Genomic DNA, 20,295 nt, shown 5'->3' with positions numbered 1-20,295 from the left:
CCCACGTCTGGGTCTCATACCCAGGCTAGAACCCTATTTTTCTACATCAAGGCCCTCAGAGAAATTGGTTAACATTTATGCAAAGCATGGGTGTGTGCTGGATGAAACTTGGAGGCATCCACGTGGGGTCTGAGGGTAAAAATTTGGTTAAGAATCAAAATTTGCCTAAATGTTAATGTTTCTAAAAGCTAACATCGGGGGTGCCTGGGTGGCTCAGTCGGTTAAGTGTCTGACTTTGGCTCAGACCGTGATCTCAAGGTTTGTGGGCTCAAGCCCTGCATCGGGCTCTGTGCCGACAGCCTGGAGCCTGCTTCGGATTCTGTGTCTCCCTCTCTCTCTGCCCCTCCCCCCACTCATGCTCTCTCTCTCTCTCTCTCTCAAAAATAAACATTATTTTAAAAATTAAAAAATAAATAATAAAAGCTAACAATCATATGCATTTTCTGTTTAAAAGAAAATGTGAAAAACAACATATTACATGGAAAGAAAAGTTGAAGAGCTTTACTAGTGATAAACCAATCACGACTAAAGGAACAGCCAGACGGAACTGTGGTGACTCAGAGCCAGGGGGAAGTTCCCTGGAGAGGCTATAGAGTGAGTGCACATTCCAGAGCAATCTCTGGCTGTGGCTGCTGAGCTCCAAGTCTTAGGCTTCAAGATAGCAATTACTGAACTTAGGAAGTTACAGAGGGAACCATACGGACAGTGAAATTACATATAAACTGTTATAAAGCTATAAAAAAGGTTCATAATGTTTTATAGAGAGAAAACTTACAAGCATCAGGGACCTGTGGCCCACTGGCTAAGAAGCCTGTTACACCTTTGGAGAAAGGATGGGGAAACTCTGTCCCCTCCCAAGCCCTCCAGCTTTGGATCAAGCAGACACTAAGCGCTTTCCCACATACCCCCAAGCCTCACCTGCCCTCTGGCCCTCACCACCCCGACCGGTGTCCTTCTACCTGTTGTACACATCCTTGCTGAGTCCCAGGGCCGACACCTTCACCTGTCTCTGGGCGCTGACCAGGCAGTTCCGAGCGGCCAGGTCCTTGTGCACAAAGCGATTGTTGGACAGGTGCTCCATGCCCAGGGCCACCTGGGTGCACAGTGACACCTGCAGCGAGAAAGGGGCCTGTCAGAACAGCCCAGGACTAGAGATCAAGGCGACCATCCCCGACACAACCCTTGGTGAGGTCTCAACGCCATCGCTGAGACATGTAGGGCCCTGAAGCAAAGACACAACAGCCTCGATTTCCCTCTCTATAAAATGGGGATAATAACAGCGCCTGTCTCACTGGTCTGTTAGAAGAACTGCGTTAAATGAAATTAAGCTCTTGGAACCACTCTGACACAGAGCAGCTGTTAGATTAGGTTAAGTGGCACATGGGGCAGGGAGAACACATCCATATTAACCACCTGTTGAGTGACACATAACTGGACAGTAAGCACAGCTTACATGTTTGTGGGTTGTTCCTTTTTTACTTCAAAATTACATGATTTCTGCTAGTTGTGCTTAAAACAAACAAAACAAGAAATATGCGTGTGTGTGTGTTTTCTGTGCATGTGTGTGAATGTACATACACATGGGACTGGCTGCCTCCAAGCAGAGGAGCTGGGGACTAGAGAGTAGAAAAGCCGGGCAATCTAAATATTTTTAAATTGTGAATTGCATAAGAAAACTTCATAAAATATACATATACTCCCACAAATTAAAAAGCTCACACTCAGGTAACTGTCACTAAGTAAAAACAAAAACAAAACCCGACAATGCTAGCATCCCAGAAACCCCAAGGGCTCCTTTTTAATCATATATTCTCCCTCTCAAGAGGTAACCCCTATCCTGCCTTTTACAATAATAATCTCTTGGCTGTTCTTTATAGTTTTCCCACTTACACATACATTCATTCCTAAACCACAGAATTCAGTCCCGCTGAACCAGATAAAGTTGGAAGTACTTTTGGGTCTTGATTCTTTCACTCAATATTGTGAGATCCATCCGTTTTTGTGTGTGTTTGTTTGCGGGGATCACTGTACTTAGTCCTTTTTCACCATAAATACACCACAATTCATTCATTCTACTGCCAATGGATATTTGTTTTTCTCCAGTTTTTGGCTATTAAAAACTGCTGCAGGACACCTGGGTGGCTCGGTGGGTTAAGCATCTAACTCTCGATTTCGGCTCAGCTCATGATCTCACGGTCCTGAGATTGAGCCCCGCGTCGGGCTCTGCGCTGAGCATGATGCCTGCTTAAGATTTGCTCTCCCTCTCCCTCTCCCTCTGCCCCTTCCCCACTCAGGTGTGTGCTCTTTCTCTGTCTCTCTCTAAAAACAACAGTGCTGCTATAATTGTCCTGATGGGTATACATGCTTGAGTTTCTTTAAAATACTGAGACACTGGTCACGGATTAGGAGTATCTCTAGCTCTACAAAATAATGCCAAAGTGTAAGAGAGTTGGGGATATTTTTCGCTGATCTCCTTTTTAAAATGTCGAGTCATGGGGGCGCCTGGGTGGCTCAGTCAGTTGAACTTCCGACTTCGGCTCAGGTCATGATCTCACAGCTCACGGGTTCGAGCCCTGTGTCAGCTCTGTGCTGACAGCTTGGAGCCTGGAGCCTGGAGCCTGCTTCGGATTCTGTGTCTGCCTCTCTCTCTGCCCCTCCCCACTCATGCTCGCTCTCTCTCTCTCTCTCTCTCTCTCTCAAAAAGAAACATTAAAAAGAAATTTAAAATAAATAAAATGTCCAGTCATGTGTATTATTATTATTGCTATTACTATCATTATTGTATATAATACATTACTTAACGTATTAAATGGAATCACAATTAAATTATATTAACATTTAAAAAGTATGTATCGATGGACTGGACAAGTATGGAGCACGTGGAGCACTGGACACCACACACAGCTGGGTGTTGGTAGAACAGAACAGGCACAGCAGGGCAGGGGTCCCGGTGAGAGAGCAGTCTAGAAAGGAGATGAGAAGTGTACCTGCAGGAGGCTGCCACCACCAGGGAGAGGGTGGTCCATGCCAAGCAGGAAAAAGCAGAGTATCAGGGGAGTGCTTGTAAAGACCCAAGGCCCCTTCACTCTGTCACCTTATATTCAAACCCTGGGAGAACCCACTGGGGATGCGTATGACCTGTAGCATTTCCTTGTATATAAAAACAAAGCAAACAAATGAAAAGAGGTCCCTGGGGGAACTTATTTAACAAGTTACTGGTCAGCTGTGTGTTTCTCCTGGCATACAGGCTCACTCTCAGGATTCATAAGGGAGAAGTCACCTACCATGTAATACAATCAGAAGAAATGAAGATAAGAATGCTGCCAGTAACCAATCTTATCAAGGAAATAAAAATCACGGCCTGGTGATACCGTTGTACATGTATCTGACTGCAAAAGGTCAAAAGTCTGCCACTTATTTCAAATTGTTCAGGAAAAAAAATACATAAAAATAATATCCGTGTATGGGGCGCCTGGGTGGCTCAGCCGGTTAAACGTCCGACTTCGGCTCAGGTCATGATCTCACAGTTCGTGGGTTCGAGCCACGTGTCAGGCTCTGTGCTGACAGCTCTGAGCCTGGAGCCTGCTTCGGATTCTGTGTCTCCCTCTCTCTCTGCCCCTCTCCCATTCACACTCCATCTCTCTCAAAAATAAACATGAAGAAAAACTTAAAAAAATAATCCACGTACCTATAGCAAGAGATTGATAAAGCAAATAGGGCAAAATGCAAATAATTGAACCTGGGCAAATGGTTTATAGGGGTTCCTTGAACTATTCTTATCCTCTTTTAAGTCTGAAATATCAAAAGTTACCAAACATATACACACATACACATGCACACAAATGAAAAATAACACTAAGTAAAAGCAGCCCGTGTGTGGACCAATGATGACAGTATGTCTTAACCAAAGACCATGGTCAATCAGCGTCTATGTTCCTGAAGTTCGGAAATGAAAACAAGCGAATGGGAGCGGTAGAGGGGCTGCTGGTGCAAGAAGGAAACCACCGAGCCAGAGAGAAGGGCCCGGGAACATGCTGAGCACCTGCTGTATGCCAAGCCCTGAGTTAGGCTGGCCGCCTCTCCCGTGTACACCCTGTAGTGTGGGGCTCATCCTCAGCTTTACCCGTGGTCCTCTGCAAGGCTCTGTACCCAGTCTAATGCCAGAGCCCAGCTCTCTCCCCAACAATACAGCTGCCTCTCCTGGCTCATATCACTGGTAATGCGGGAACAGGAAGGGCTGTCTACCCATAAGCAAGCCCGGGGGTGGGGTGCTGGCTACAAACTGACCCTTTAGCATCCCTGTGGCTCCAAGCGGTCTCACTGGCCTGACTCCCAGGTCACAGAAAGGCTGGCAGAGGATGAAGCCTAAGCACCAAGAGGGGGTCACTCCAAAGACAGATCTCAATCTGTGTGCACTGGTGAGTGACATCCCTGTGGGCCCCACTGCCTCCTCTGGTGGTTTGCTAACTGTAGTGACAACCTATTAGTAGGTCATGAAACCAATCGAGTGAATCATAATGGGCAATAAAAATTTTTAAATGGAATGAAAAATATCAGAGTATATATAACACTTAGTAAAGGTAAGTGTCATTCATAAAACTTTTCTCATTAAAAAAGTACATACACATGCGTGTGTTGGCTTGTGATACAAATGTGCTATTTGCTACTGTAAGTCTCAGTCAAAAGTTTTAAAAACAATGGTCTATATACAGATGGCCAATAGACACATAAAAAGATGCTCCACATCACTCATCATCAGAGAAATGCAAATCAAAACCACAATGAGGAGCGCTTGGGTGGCTCAGTCAGTTGAGCCTCTGACTCTTGATTTCAGCTGGGGTTGTGATCCCAGGGTCGTGGGATTGAGCCCGGTGTCGGGCTCTACACCAAATGTGAAGCCTGCTTGGGATTCTCCCTCCCAATCTCTCTCTCTCTCTCTCTCTCTCTCTCCCCCTCTACCCGACTTGTGCTTTTCTCATTCTCTCTCTCTAAATAAATAAATCCTACAAAACACACAAGATATTACCTCACACCAATCAGAACGGCTAGTATCAAAAAGACAAGAAATAACAAGTGTTGGCAAGAGTGTGGGAAAAAAGGAACCCTCATGCACTGTTGGTAGGAATGTAAATTAGTGCAGCCATTCTGGAATATAGTATAGAGGTTCCTCAAAACACTAAAAATAGGGACGCCTGGTTGGCTCTGTTGGTTGATAGAGCAGGCGACTCATTTTTTTTTTTAATGTTTATTTATTTTTGACAGAGAGAGAGACGGAGCATGAGCAGGGGAGGGGCAGAGAGAGAGGGAGACACAGAATCAAAAGCAGGCTCCAGGCTCTGAGCTGACAGCACAGAGCCCGATGCGGGGCTCGAACTCACAGACCGTGAGATCATGGCCTGAGCCGAAGTCGGACGCTCAACCGACTGAGCCACCCAGGTGCCCCTCATTTTTTTTTTTTTTTTAAGTTTATTTGAGAGAGAGAGAGAGAGAGAGAGAGAGAGAGGAAGCAAGCACACGAGTGGGGGAGGGGCAGAGAGAGAGCGGGGAGCGGGGCAGTGGGGGAGGGGCAGGGGGGGAGGGGAGCGGGGGAGGGGAAAAGAGAGAATCCCAAGCAGGCCCCACACTGCCAGCGCAGGGGCTGACGTGGGAGTCGAACCCACGAACCATGAGATCATGACCTCAGCCGAAGTCCCAGCCTAACCCAGGCCTTAGCCAGAGGCCCAAACAACTGAGCCACTGAGATGCCTCAGAGCGTGCAACTCTTGATCTTTGGGTTGTAAATTCAAGCCCCATATTGGGCATAAAGATTACTTAAAACAAACAAATAAATAAAACCTAAAACATCCTAATAAAAAAAAACAACAACTAAAAGTAGAAGTACCATACAATCCAGTAATTCCACTTGTGGGTATTTACCTAAAGAAACAAAAACATTAATTTGAAGAAATACATGCACCCCTATGTTTACTGCAGCACTATTTGCAGCAGCCAAAAATGAAAGCAGCCTAAGTGTCCACTGATAGATGAACGAATAAAGAAGAGGTGGCATATATGTACAGTTGAATATTATTCAGCCATAAGAATGGGATCTCGCCATTTGTGACAACATGGATGGACCTAGAGGGCGATACGTTCAGTGGAAAAAGTCAGACAGAGAAAGACAAATACCATATGACTTCACTTATGTGTGGAGTCTAAAAAACAAAACAAACAAACAACAATAACAACAATGAAGGAAAAACAGACTCATAAATACAGAGAACAAACTGGACGTTGCCAGAGGGGAGGGGGGTGGGGGGATGGCAAAACAGAATACATAAATATAGAATACATAAACACAAATACAAAATAGAATACATAAAATACAATGTATATAACAACAACACTAGGTTGTACACCTAAAACGAACATAGTATGTCAACTATACTTCAATTAAAATTTTTTAATTTAGGGGCACCTGGCTGGCTTCGTGGGAAGAGCGTGTGACTCTTGATCTTGGGGTCATGAGTTCAAGCCCCACGCTGGGTATAAAGATTACTTAAATTAATTTTAGAAAACTAAAAAAATTTAAAAGTCACACATAAGAAATGGTTTGGGGAAAAGCAAACGGAATATAGAACCTGTTAAAAAGTTAAATAAAACTATACTTCGTTAACATCAGGAAAAAACACAATGAAAAAATGGTTTAAACCTGTGCTGTCCCAAACAGTAGCCCCTAGCCCTGTGCGATTATGTAAGTTAGTTAAAACCTAACAAAATTTGGGGCGCCTGGGTGGCGCAGTCGGTTAAGCATCCGACTTTAGCCAGGTCACGATCTCGCAGTCCGTGAGTTCGAGCCCCGCATCAGGCTCTGGGCTGATGGCTCAGAGCCTGGAGCCTGTTTCCAATTCTGTGTCTCCCTCTCTCTCTGCCCCTCCCCCGTTCATGCTCTGTCTCTCTCTGTCCCAAAAATAAATAAAAACGTTGAAAAAAAAATTTAAAACCTAACAAAATTAAAAATTCAGTTCCTCAGGAGCTCTCACCACATTATAAATGCTCAGTGGCCACGTGAGGTTAGCGACTCACTAGAGTCGGACAGCACTAGACAGAAAATATTTCCATCACTGCAGGAAGTTTGGTAGACAGCACTGATTCAAAGCAGCACCAGACTGGACTGATCTATATATCCAATATATTGGCTGACACTGCATATGCAGAGGTGCTGAATCAGGGATACCATCAAGAGCTGGGAAAAATCTCAGGGTACCTGGGTGGCTCAATCAGTTAAGCATCTGACTTCGGCTCAAGTCATGATCACGTGTTTCATGAGTTCGAGCCTCGTGTCGGGCTCTATGCTGACAGCTCAGAGCCTGGAGCCTGCTTCGGATTCTGTCTGTGTGTGTCTCTCTCTGCCTCTCTGTCTGTCTCTCTCTCTCTCCCCCCACCTCCCCTGCTCGTGCTCCCTCTCTCTCAAAAATAAACACTAAAAAAAATAAAAATTAAAAAAAAAAGAATTGGGAAAAATCTCATCTTTTTGGTGTATTTCCCTTAACAAAATAAAGACACAAATCCCCAGATAGCGTCAACCAAACACGTATAACCACTGAGGAGAGTTGAAGAAGTCATGTGAACAGGTCCCCAGGATGATGGAGTCCCCCCTGGGTGCACAGCCCCCGTGTCTTCAAGGAAAAGTAGAGGCCACCACACACTCCCAAAGTTGCCCCCAGACTGCCATCCTCAGAATGCCCCAAGTGCCACTGGTGGTAAAAGGGCGAGATGAGAAGTGGTCGTGTCATTAACAACCAGACTCTATCTCAGGCTTCAAAACTGCAGGGCATTGTCCAGCCTTGCCAGGTTATCTGTACGAGACAAAGGCTTTTGTTTCTACTTTCTTACTTAGAGAGAGAGCAAGCACAGTGGGGGAGGGGCAGAGAGAGGGAGAGAGAATCTCAAGCAGGCTTCGCACTGTCAGTGCAGAACTGTGAGATCAAAGAGGCACCTGGGTGGCTCAGTCGGTTGAACGTCTGACTTTGGCTCAGGTCATGATCTCACAGTTCGTGGGTTCGAGCCCTGCGTCAGGCTCTGTGCTGAGAGTCAGCTTGGAGCCTGGAGTCTGCTTCAGATTCTGTGTCTCCCTCTCTCTCTGCCCCTCCCTGACTTGCACTGTCTCTCTCTCTCTCTCAAAAATAAATAAACATTAAAAAAAAAATAAATTAAAAAAAGAACTGTGAGATCATGACCTGAGCCGAAGTCAGACACTTAACTGACTGAGCCACCCAGGCGCCCAGGGACAAAGCCTTCTGTAATGTGACTTCATCAGACTAAGCATTCCCCCCAGCCTGCTCTCTCTGATCTGGCTCAATAGCTAAACAATCTGCTACTAGTCAAGGGAAACACAAGACAGTGGACTTGGCATGGTGACTAACTTGCTATCTTTCCAGAGCGGCAGTGCTTCTGGAAATGCTGGCTAAGTGAGGACAGTAAAAGGGAATTCTGTTAGGCCCAAGCCAATTAAGTGTTTCCTTACTGCTGGGCAAGATGCCATCAGATGGCCACAGGATTGATTTCCAAATACTGTTATAAAGGCCTGCTCTTTGGTAAAGACCAGACCCACTCCTTCCTTTCCAACAGGACAGTCTCAGGGCTTGCGCAGGTTTTGGCTAACGCTTCGTGACAGCATTGTGCCATTCTCATGCTACAGCATCTGATTGCCTATACTGTTGTCCTCGAGGTGTGCTAAGCCGACCCTGTTCCTCATCCTGTCATTAGTCTGCAGGGACCCAAAGAGAAGTCACAGGTTACAGTTCCCTGACTTCAAAATCTCCATCATCTCATCAGCTACTCGAACAAGCATTACCTATAATTATGCCAACACCCAGGGCCCGTGTCTGATTTCTGTCAGTGCTTCACTGATATCCTGAAATTCTCCTGGGGTTCTCCCCAGCCCCCCCCCCCACACCAACTAGACACTCCCGTTCCAATTCTACCTGGCCGTGGGAGCACCCTGCCTACCATCCACCTCTCTTTAAAAACTTAACTCTTCCTCCTTCCATTCCCCTAGAACCCTAGGAATATAAAGTGATGCAGCAGTTCAATAGATTATTATTAGCACAAGAAAGTGTCTACAAGTTTTAGTATACCTTTCCTAAGAATTTTCATTTTCCTGGAATCCCCAAAAAGCAGTATTTTTCAAACTACTGATCAAGCCCCACATGGGTCTCAAAATCAATTTAGTGGGTTAAAAAAAATAGGATAGAAAATATCAAGTGCATCAAATACAATGTTTGGAAAGTTTAACTTGAGTTGTGTGTGTGTGTTCTTTTTTAAAAAAATTTATCTATTTTGAGGTGGGGAAAGGGAGATGGGCAAAGAGAGAGAGAATCCCAAGCAGGCTCCATACCAGCTGCCAGTGCAGAGCCCGATGCAGGGCTCGAACCCATGAACCATGAGATCATGATCTGAGTTGAAACCAAGAGTCAGACACTTAACCAGCTGAGCCACCCAGGCGCCCCTATGTGTGTGCATGCTATTTGGGGCATGATGTAAAATGCATTTCTTTCTTTTGAGAGAAAGAGAGAGAGCTAGAGACCGAGCACATGCACGTGTGCACGAGCAGGAGAGAGGGAAGAGGGAGAGAATCTTAAGCAGGTTCCACACTCAGCACGGAGCCCAATGCCCAACCCAGGGCTCGATTCCATGACCCTGGGATCATGACCTGAGCCACAATCAAGAGTCAGAAGCACAACTGACTGAACCGCCCAGGCGCCCCTAAAATGCATTTCTTATAGGGAATCCTGACAAACATTTCAAAGCCAGCATCCTATATACCAGGACTCCTTGAACTTTAATGAGCTTAAGAATTTGCTGGAGAGCCTGTTTGAAAAACGCAGGTCCTCAGACCCCATCCTCAGATATTCCTATTCTCTCCGTCTGAGGTATGGTCAAGAAACCTACAATTTTTATTTTACGCAAAACCCATCTCCCATACGATGCAGAATATTGTCCTTGAAGAGTGTGGAACCCAACTTATTAAAGCTCTCCATCACATTTAAGATGCTAGGGAGGAAAAGTGGGGGACAGATCTTTAGCACAGGCTGTGAGGACTTTCAACCAAAGAGAGTCCCTCAGGTCATGTGACAGAGGTAATTGACTTCCTGTCCGCTTGCCTACATCCCTATCCCAAACAAACCTACCTGACTCCCCTCTTTCCTGAAGCCATTCCCTTCCTGCCATTCAACTACTTCCTCTCCTTGAGAACTGAACTCAAATTACTTTTCTACCAGGAAACCTTCTTTGTTAACCACACCGTCTGTTCACCTAAAGGATGCATGTCTTCGATGTCTCTTAATTTATGTCTGTCATTCACTTCCCGTGTAGTACCTGAAGTCTACAAGGCACATGCCATATTCATTTTCCCAAGCTCCCTTACTAGATCCTAAATGCCCCAAGGACGCCTGGCAGTTTCAATTTTGCAGCCCCAAGGGCCCTTAGGGCCATGACTGGCTCAGTAAAGACTCATTGGCTCCTTGCATGTCCTGATTTGTGAACTCTCGGGCCCTGACATCCTACTTAGGCAGAATAGCACATCCTGTCCTGTGGCTTTCCATCTACAGCCACTGCAGACAGTTCCTGCAGCTTGAGAGGTGGAGACAGGGGCCTGGTATCAGGAGGTCAGCTCTGGGTGACCTGGGGCCAGGTCACTTGTCCTATGTGGGCCTCGGTAAATTATGAGGAAGCCAGCCTGAAGGGTGCAGAGCCACTTCCCCAGGGGTGGCCAGGGTCCCATTCCCCTTACAGATCAACCAGCCATACCTTTCTTTCTTGCCCCTGAATCTGTGACCTGGGTCAACCTACAAGGCAAGGAATGGTCACCTGGGAGGGAGGGCCCTAGCAGTCACTGCCTACCTGCCCTGCACTGTGACTGGTTTATGAGGTGACTCTGCCATCAGCTTAGTAGCAGAATGCCCAGTCCCAGGGAAGGAGGCGGATCCATTTCAGAGGGGAAGGAAGGAGGCTGTGGGCAGGAAGAGCTGGGCCACAGAAGGTATCGAGGTATCGTCTGAGGAGGGCAGGGGGCAGTAGGCAAGCTTTCCCTGCTTCACTGTTTCAAGCCAGGTCTGCTCCACCATGGGGCCCCAGCCAGGGATCTGTGCCTGGAAGGCAGGAAGAGAACCGGAAGGAAAGGCTGGGAGCCCACAACCCAAGTGAGAGCGAGAGTGTGAAACCACAGGGAGTGAAACACGGGCAGCCCTTTCACAGAAGAGACTTCCACACTCAGAGGCTGATGAAACACTCTCGGGGCCACACCCTGCCCTGCCTGTCCCCTTTGCGGCTCCTCCAGCTCAGTGTTCACTGCAGGGGGCAGACAGACATACTGCTCCAGCAGCAAGGGCCAAGAGCAGCCCTTCGAGATGAAGGCACCACAGCAACACACAGGCATTTGGTGGCCATGTGATCTGGGACAAGTCACTTAACCTCTCCAAGCCCCAGGTTCTTTATCTACAAAATGACATCTGTTTCAGAGGACAGTTGTGATCACAGAGATAACACATGTAAAGTCCCGCCTGGTCCACAGGGAGCATTCCGTCAGTGGCACCTCTGTTATGATGACTGCCCATGATGCTGGCCCACCCTTGGGGACCTCTCCCGTCCTGTCCTCACCTTCTGCTTAGTGCTGAGGGGCTGTGACTTCAGTTTTTCATCCTTGCTCTGGGAAATCCTCAGGAATTGTTTGAGGTCTCCCTGAGGGAAAAGCCAAGCATCGCTGTCAGGTCAGAGGCCAACTATTATCTCCAAAGCATCAAACCAAGCAGGTGCTCACAGAGTGCCTACCTGTGCAGGTGAGAAGCCCTGACCTGAACCTCCACCCCCACTCCCTTGCAGGAAGTCTAGTGGGAATTTAAAAATATACAGAAAATGGCTCTTAGAAGCTCTCTCAGTCAGAAAGACTGGGGGACTGCCATTCCTACCCTCAGGGGAGCTGCAAACAGGTGGGTGACAAAGCCCCTGCCCTCAGGGAGCCTCACAGACCTGAGAGGGAACCCCTGTCCCGCAGGGGGTTATTGTCTGATAAACATAGGGAGGAGGGAAGGAACAGCAGCAGCAGAAACATCCATAAAGTACTCATAAGCAGCTGCCAATGGAAAGAGAATTGCTCCTCCCCTTCCTGTGAGCTGGGCAGAGGGTGTGACAAGCAGCAGCTTGAGGACCAAGGGAATAAGGCTTAGATCGGTCGGGGGGGGAGGGATGCACAGTAAGAGGCATAATGGGACATGGCAACTAAGGTGGGAAGAGAAAGCTGGCAACTGGGCTCACACCGGTGCCCCAGATGGTACGGGATGCCAGGAAGGAAAACCAGTCCTGCTAAGTTTATTCCTAAAGGGTCATAAGCCCTGGAGAGAAGGAAAAAAGACAAACCAAAGAAAACCCAAGTCAAGGAAGAAGGCCTGGAATGCATCCATGTGGTGCACAGAGGGAGAAGCTGGGAAGAACCGGGGACCAGACCCCCAGGCATGGGGCTGGAGGACAGGAAAGATGGACAGGCAGGTGTCAGAGAGCTGGCAGGGACCGGAGGCTGAGTGTCTCAAGGAGGCAAGGGCAGGCAGATGGAGACCAGGTGAGAGGAGGCTCCCGTGGTGCCCCACCCCCAGCCAGAGCCCTAGACTCCCAGGTCCCCTCCCCCCGCAGCCCAGCGTACCAGGTCCACGTACTCCAGCACCATGTAGTGGGGTTCGGCCTCCCGGCACAGCCCCAGGAGCCGCACCACGTTGGCGTGGTTCAGCTTCCCAAACATCTCGAACTCCCTCCGGAAGTCCAGCTGCTGCTGCTCATCCCGGCTCTGCAGGCTCTTCACAAGCACCAGGGTCTCTGCCACCCCCTCCTCCAAGCCCTGGGCCTTGGCCAGGAACACCTCTCCAAACTCACTTTTCCCTGTGGGTGCAGGTCCGAATCCATCAGCTGCTTTCGCTCAAGCAGAGGAGCCTCTGACTCGGGGAGGTGCCTTGCCTCGCACAGAGGGAAGCCTTTGCTGTGCCCCACCCGGCTGGATGGGGCGCTGGCCCTACTTGTGCCGCGTGACCCTGAGCAAACCCCTCCCTACCTCATGCTGGGCTTCACAGTCTCCAATGAGACTGTGTAAAATGTGTAAAATGAAGGGTGGAATTCATAACCAGCATTTTCCAAAGGAAGGCTCATCTGAGAATTTTAGGTGGCTCTTGATAAACAGGTCAACAGGTACATGTTTTAATGTACACTCAGAAAAAATTTAACTCCCACAGATCTGTAATTTCTCACATTTTCTCCTAGAACAAAACTAATTCCTGTTAAGTTTTGTTTTAAATCAGTTAATCTAAAGGAAACGTCAAGTAATTAATGTACAGGAATGACAACTGTGGAGGTGAGGCATGTACAGGCACTGGGGACACACTGCACTTATCTCCCCTGTGCCTCTCGCCCCCTGCTCCAATGTCCTAAGTTTTAGGGACTTTAGAGCCGCCAGCCCTAACCTAACCTCAAGAGAGAAGCAGGGATAGTTGTGACCAAGGCAACGCACCCAGTGTGGTGATGGGCTGTAGGCTCGTCCTCGGGAAGTGCATCTTATCACTGGTGCTATGGCGTTTGTTGGTGGCCGCAGGGCCAGAGCCCAAGCTAGTCAAGGCCACTTCCTCTTGGATCTCCGCTGAGGGCTGCCCATTCTGCAAAGGCCCACCTGAGGAGAAGGAGCATGGTGGGGCGGGGGGGAGGGGGGGCAGGGGGAGGGGGTATCAGGATGAGACCACTCTGGCCACCATGGGGACCTCACTCCTCTCCCCCAAACCTCCACTTCCGTCAGAGTGGGTCCAATCATGGTGTCCCACACAAAAAGGCCAGTCCAACTGATGAACTAACTGATGGGGAAGGGGCGAGCAGGCATCCCTTAAATCATAACCACGTGTTGAGGCAGCTGATCACAACCTCGGAAACAGAACAAAGGGTACAAGTCTCATTTGAACCACTGGTCCCTGGACACTATGTTGACAGAAGCGTTTTTGCTTTCGTAGGGCCTCCTCCGTGCAAAGCCCTAAACAGGCACAAAGGGGAAATCAGAGTGAGGGAGCCCCAGGCCCTGCTCCTGAACACCTAAACTGATGGGGGAAACCCAGGAGAAGGGAAACAGACAGACTGGGAGACAGGATGTGCAACAGAAACGTGAATGCGTATACTAATTGCATCTGCGGTTTAGTAGTGCACGGAGAAGGCAGGGAAACACAGAAGCTGGCCCGGAAGCTCCAGTGAGGAAGTCTTGAGCCAGGTTGCTCAGACACCGCGGCCCTGGGAATGGGCCAACTCCAGGCTTCCAGCTAGGGGTGGGGCAGCTTGGCTAGGACCCAGGCTGCCCAGCGCTGCAGCTCTCTCTGTGGCCGCAGGAGGGCGCTCAGCACCTGCACACTGGCACCACCTCCACACCACCGCCCCTCACCATTGAGGCACTCCATCTCGGGCTCCTCGCCCTCGGGCTGCTTCTGAAGGCGCTTGGCCTTACAACGCTTCTTGCAGTAGAACATGAGACCCAGCACGGCAATGATGTAGGCCACAGCAGCGCCCACGGACAGCCCAATGGTCTGGATCATCTTGTACGGGGGAGGGCTGCCCAGGCCCTCTGACTCCTCCAGCACCGGCTTGTCTGAGAGACACAAAGAAGGGTCTGGGCAGGGGCCTGTGAAGCAAACCCGGCCCTACTTCTCGACTAGCCCTTCCCCACCCTACGCAGAGACAACCTGACGACCTCGATGGTCTGGCCAAACCAGAAAACCAGGAGGGGTCACCACTGTCACTGGCTTTAACCAGGGCTGGGTCCTTGGGCCCTACCAAGGTCATAAAGAGTTCTGAAGGACATGAGGCCAGTGATTCCCAAGCTGGTGTGCATCTGAACATGAGGCTAGGAACACACATTAAAAAAACCACATCTGTCAAGATGTCAACACAAACCTGCACTATTGCTAATAAGCTTCCTACGTGACTTGACATCTTGAGCCAGGCCCTGAAGAGCAGCATTTGGGAATTTCTAGTTTGAGACACTGCCTGACACAGAGCAAATTCTTAAAGAAATGTGTTTGTGGAAAGGATCTTCTATTCCAGTGAAAGAGAAGCCAGGAATCGTTAGGGAAACTGAGGGAGAGAGGGCTGTCGGGGAGACGATGCAAGATCCCCTGACTCCTGCCTCACACCTAATGTTTCTACAAACGGGCCTTATCACTTCACTATTTCCCATGTAAGTTCCACAGAATATTTTGTCTAGAAAAACAGTTCTGTTGCTAAACCACAAAAGTTTAAGAACTTCTTGTTGAAACCACTCTCATCTTACAGATACAGAAACAAGCCCCTAGAGAGGAAGTAACACCTCTAAGGGCATAGAGCTGGTTAGCAGGAGAGGCCAGATCTGAACCCCAAGAGTTCCTGACTCTAGGCAGAACCTTTTACCTGACACATCATCCTCTCTGGGCCTCCAGAGCAAAGGAACCCTTTCCTGCTGTCCCCTGGCCTGTTCCCCTCCCTGCCCTCCCAGATATACGTGCGGCTGCTGCAGGAGACCTGGGAAGAAGCATTTTAGGACAAGAGTACCACCCCCATGCCTCTCCCCAAGTTGCGTGCATGTGCACGCACACACACACATACACAAACACGCAAACACCAGCTGCGGCATGTGAAATCAACAACAGCCCAGCTCTAAGCAAGGAAGCTGACACTATGCCATGGCATGGTGGAGGGGACACCACTGAATCCCAGCCCCCAACACAAAAATGGTTTAAGTGTCTTCCATATACAGGGGATGACAATGAAAATAAAGAGAAAGAAGTCTGGCCCCACAACTTCCTGTGCAGGACATCCCTCCCCAGCACATACCCACAACATAGAGGGGAGCCTCCGTGTGTTTGATGTTGCAGCTGTTGCCTGCGATGCAGGTGTAGCGGCCTGAGTCCTCAGGGGCCACGTCATGGATCACCAGGGAGCCATTCTGGAAGATGTGCATTCTGCCAGGAGAGAAGCCACAGCACTGCACACCTCGCCAGCTCCTGGGCAGACCGGCCGCAGGAGAGGTGCAGTAGGTAGGGGAGGGAGACGGCCCTACCTAGGTCCCAGCTTGGTGGGATCCAGGATGCGGTCTTTGCCCTTCCACTGGATGAGTGGCTTGGGGTCTCCTTGGGCCTCACACCGTAGCAGGGCTGTGTGGCCCTGGTACACAGTCGTGCGCTCTGGTTCCACCTTGAAGGTGATGAAAACTAGATGGGAAGAGCCCAGAAAGGTGTAGGGAGCAGTGAGCAATGGGGCTGGTGGGGTGTGGGCTGCTCCATGGGGCCTGCCAGTCCCAGCCCCAGGGCCCTGCCACGGTCGCACCTGCCACAGTAAGCTGGACATGGGCACGGATCTGGCCCTGCAGCCCATTGGAGGCGATGCAAGTGTAGTTGCCGGCGTCATCACGGGTCACCCTGGAGAAGTGCAAGGTGCCTGCATTGTCTGTCACCCACTCCGGGAGGCTGCTTCCATCTGCAACAAAGGGAAAATCACAGGCTTGGCCAGAGTCACGTGGGTGACTGGCAATGCGCTCTGTCACTCACCTCCACTCAAAATCATGCCATTGCTCCTGACTACCCACAAAGCCCAAACTCCTGAACCAGGCATTGGGAAGCCCCTGTTACTTACTCCTTCCCCAATTTTTCAGTCCTACCTCCTTCCACTGCCCTATACAACATTTCACTTTTGCAAAATTGACTTCTGATTGGGCCCCAACTCTGCCCTGTTCTCATCCTCACTGCCTGCCACTTCTCACTCCTAGAACCCTTTCCTGCTCTTTGCCACCATCCAGGCTTCAGATCCACTTAGAGCCCCACTTCCCACAGAAAGCTTCCACCAGACCACCTGAGCAGGGAGAGCCCACTTCCTCCTCGAAAGCTACAGTCTTACTCTCTCATTCACACTACTCATGGAGATGTAAAAGCTGGTCCAGCCCTTTGACAGTTTAGCAATCCATGGTAAGGGCTGCAAAAATGTGCATACCCTTTTATACGTAATTATTCCATTTCTGGGAATCTCTCCCAAAGGAAATAAGCCCAAATCCAGAAAAAACTTTGGCTTAAAGATGTTTATTGCAGCAATAAAAAGAGAGAGAGCGAAAGCAGACAGAGAAGGAGAGAGGGGAAGAGGGAGGATGGTTAACAACCCAAATCTCCAGTGTTTAGGGAATATTTAAGTAAATTACAGTGATTCCAATCATCAGAATATTATTACAATCATCAAAACCAATGTTTATGTATATAAGTATGTGGAAATGCTTGATAACATTAAGTAAAAAAGGGTATAAAATTACATAATTAAGTGGGTCTTCTTTTTCTATAGTGAGCAAAACTTACTCATGTAAGTTTAATAAGTGAAAATTATATGTTTAATAAAATTGCTATGTACAAACAGAAAGATACACATAGAAAAAGAAAGGGGAACACACCCAAAGATTATGGATGATGGGATCCTGCATTTTTCCTCCCAAATTTTTTTCTTTTCTTTTCTTTTCTTTTTTTTTTTTTTGTTTTTTGTTTTTTAGAGAGAATGCATGTGGGGGAGGGGCAGAAGGAGAGGAAGAGAGAAAATCTTAAGTGGGCTCCACGTTAGGCACAGAGCCCAACATGGGGCTTGATCCTACAACTTTGAGATCATGACCTGAGCTAAAATCAAGAGTCAGATGCTTAAATGACTGAACCACCCAGGCACCCCCCACTCCGAAATTTTCTAAAGGGACCCTTGTCTTGTTACTTTTATGTCCCAAAGTAACACTTGTGTCCCAAAGTAACACAAAGTCTCACTTTTGAAAGTGAGAAGGAGGACTTGTCTAAGGCCATAACCCGACCTCGGTGTGTCTGGCTCCTTTCTTCCTAACTGGCCTAAAATTGGTCCCACTTTTCTGGTTTTTCCCACAATGCCTGGCACGGTACTGGATTCTCGGCTGGTCCTCAGACATGCACACATCTGACAGTAGGCTGTCCTACCTGCCCCCACCCCATGCCCACCTGGTACCCACCTGCCCGTATCCATTTAATAGTGGGCTTTTCTCGGCCTGTGGCTGAGCAGGGCACCGTGGCCTCCTTGTCAAACTCCATGCACTGCTGCGGCCGGGGTGGCGGTGTGAACTTGAGTTTTTCTGTGTCAGTAGAGGGAGGGTGGGTGAGTGGAAAGAGTTGGAACTGAGGCAGCTGGAGAGGCCAGGGCAGGCCTGAAGATCCGAGCCCCTGCTGCTCCTTCCTTCCCCTTTGCTCTCCTGCCCACTGGGCCGGGAGCTCTCTTCACTCACGTGCACTCACCCAGCACTTGCACACGGGCTTGGGCCTCGACGCTGCCCGCTGGGGTGCTGCTCACACAGCGGTACCACGTTCCATCATACACCTCCACGCTGTTGATACGCAGGGTCCCGTTCTTGGAGACTTCGAACCGCGAGTCCTGCGGCACGCATTATGTGACTATGACTCTGCCCACGGCCCCACAAGCGTCTCCCCAAGGGCAGTTTCAGGGAAAGGAGTGCTAGCCAGGTGACCACAGTGCCCTCTCCCACCAGCAGCAAACCGCGTTCTCACCTCTGAGATGAGCATCTGGTTTCTATACCAGACGACTGTGGGTTTTGGTGTGGCCTGGGTCAGGCAATGCAAATACCCTGGCTTGCCCTCCTCCAGCTGGCTGTCTTGGGGCTTCTTCAGCCATGTGGGCACAGCTAGAGGTACAAGGAAAAAACAGAAGACCAGTTAACATGTTTGCACAACCAAAGGATCCAATCCTTGAAAACTCTAATAGCACACTCAACCCTGAGCTCAGAAGCCCACCTGCTCTGGTGAAAACTGCATCAACTACTCCTTAGGGAAGGTCTATGGGCAGCACCTTTTGAACATCGTCTTAGTTAACAGTCACAATAAACCCCCTCAGTATGTATTCCTATACCCATTTTACAGCTGAAAAGACAGAGGTTTAAAGAAGTAACAGTGATGTGCTAATACCTGATAGAGATAGGATTCAAATCCCTGGTCTACAGGACTCCAACACCCTTGCTCTTTTTATTACACTGGAACACTCCAAGGCCTGGTCCTCGGATCCCTGGTGTGTTCTAAAATTTTTTTAATGTTTGTTTATTTTTCAGAGAGAGACAGAGACAGAGACCAAGCAGGGGAGGGGAAGAGAGAGAGGGAGACACAGAATCCGAAGCAGGCTCCAGGCTCTGAGCTGTCAGCACAGAGCCGGATGCGGGGCTTGAACCCACAAACCGCGAGATCATGACCTGAGCCAAAGTGGGACCCTTAACTCTCTGAGCTACCCAGGTGCCCCCCTGGTCTGTTTTAGCCATACTTGTCCCCTGAATGATCTCAGCCAATCTGTGGCCTTCAATGCCATATGAGCAGATGATTCCCAAACCTGTACCTTGACTCCTGACCTCCCCCCATACAAGCTTCAGACTTGCAAATCCAACTGCCTACTGCCATCTCTGACTGCATATCCAACAAGCCTCTTGGGTTTTCTATGTACAAAAGTGAACAAATCATTTCCCCCAGAACCTGCTCATCCCAGTTTCCCCTATCTTGGTCAACATTGCCACTATGCAGCCAACAGTAGAAGCCAAAACCTAGCCTTGACTTCCCTCTCCACAGCCTCCCATCACATCCATTCTACACAAACCCTATCGACTTTGGCTCCAGAAACTCCTGAATTTGACCATCTCTCTCACCTCCACTGCTACCACTTCTGTTCCAGGCCCTTCAACACTGCCCCTGGATGATTACACTCATCCACTAACTGGGCTCCCTGTTTTGACTCCTGCCCCTAACATTCTGGTATTCTCAGAACGGCTAGAGTGATTTTTTGAGAATGTCACGCTCCGACTCAAAACCCTATAAGGACTTCCTGTCTGACTTGTGGCAGACTGTTTGCAAAGATGACTGTAAACAGTTCTTCCATCCCTTGCTTCTTTGTAATGTGTTGCTGCCACTTTCCCCACCAAGAGCCAGTCTAGGGGCGCCTGGGTAGCTCAGCTGGTTGAGCATCCAACTTTTTATTTCAGCTCAGGTCATGATCTCACGGTTTTGTGGGTTCAAGCCCCGCATGGGCTCTGCACTGACAGAGACTCTCTCTCTCTGCCCCCCTTGATTGCACTGTCTCTCTCAAAATAAATAAGTAAACTTAAAAAAAAGAGAGAGAGAGAGACAGTCTATTTCTTTACTGCCTAGAGTCTATGTGGCCGGTGACTTGCCTGGCCCAACACAGAACACGGTGGAAGAAACACTGAGCAACTGCTAAGCTGATGCCTTG

The 20,295-nt window shown here is 48.9% G+C and overlaps 1 protein-coding gene across 1 annotated transcript in view; it reads right to left on the bottom strand.

Annotated features, from left to right (window-relative positions):
- The window catches only part of PTK7 (protein tyrosine kinase 7 (inactive)), a 63,413-nt gene that overhangs the window by 1,743 nt on the left and 41,375 nt on the right, over positions 1 to 20,295 (bottom strand). Inside the window, exons 8-18 of the mRNA XM_047860851.1 lie at positions 18,579 to 18,712; positions 18,309 to 18,444; positions 18,029 to 18,148; positions 16,354 to 16,503; positions 16,088 to 16,238; positions 15,862 to 15,989; positions 14,438 to 14,641; positions 13,532 to 13,687; positions 12,677 to 12,909; positions 11,641 to 11,721; positions 960 to 1,111 (exon numbers count right to left, since the gene is read on the bottom strand). Coding sequence (XP_047716807.1) covers positions 960 to 1,111; positions 11,641 to 11,721; positions 12,677 to 12,909; positions 13,532 to 13,687; positions 14,438 to 14,641; positions 15,862 to 15,989; positions 16,088 to 16,238; positions 16,354 to 16,503; positions 18,029 to 18,148; positions 18,309 to 18,444; positions 18,579 to 18,712 — 1,645 coding nt within the window. The remainder of the gene's footprint in view (positions 1 to 959; positions 1,112 to 11,640; positions 11,722 to 12,676; positions 12,910 to 13,531; positions 13,688 to 14,437; positions 14,642 to 15,861; positions 15,990 to 16,087; positions 16,239 to 16,353; positions 16,504 to 18,028; positions 18,149 to 18,308; positions 18,445 to 18,578; positions 18,713 to 20,295) is intronic.

Source organism: Prionailurus viverrinus, chromosome B2 (genome assembly GCF_022837055.1).
Source record: "Prionailurus viverrinus isolate Anna chromosome B2, UM_Priviv_1.0, whole genome shotgun sequence".
Classification (NCBI taxonomy): Eukaryota; Metazoa; Chordata; class Mammalia; order Carnivora; family Felidae; genus Prionailurus; species Prionailurus viverrinus.
This window is presented reverse-complemented; position numbering and strand designations above follow the sequence as displayed.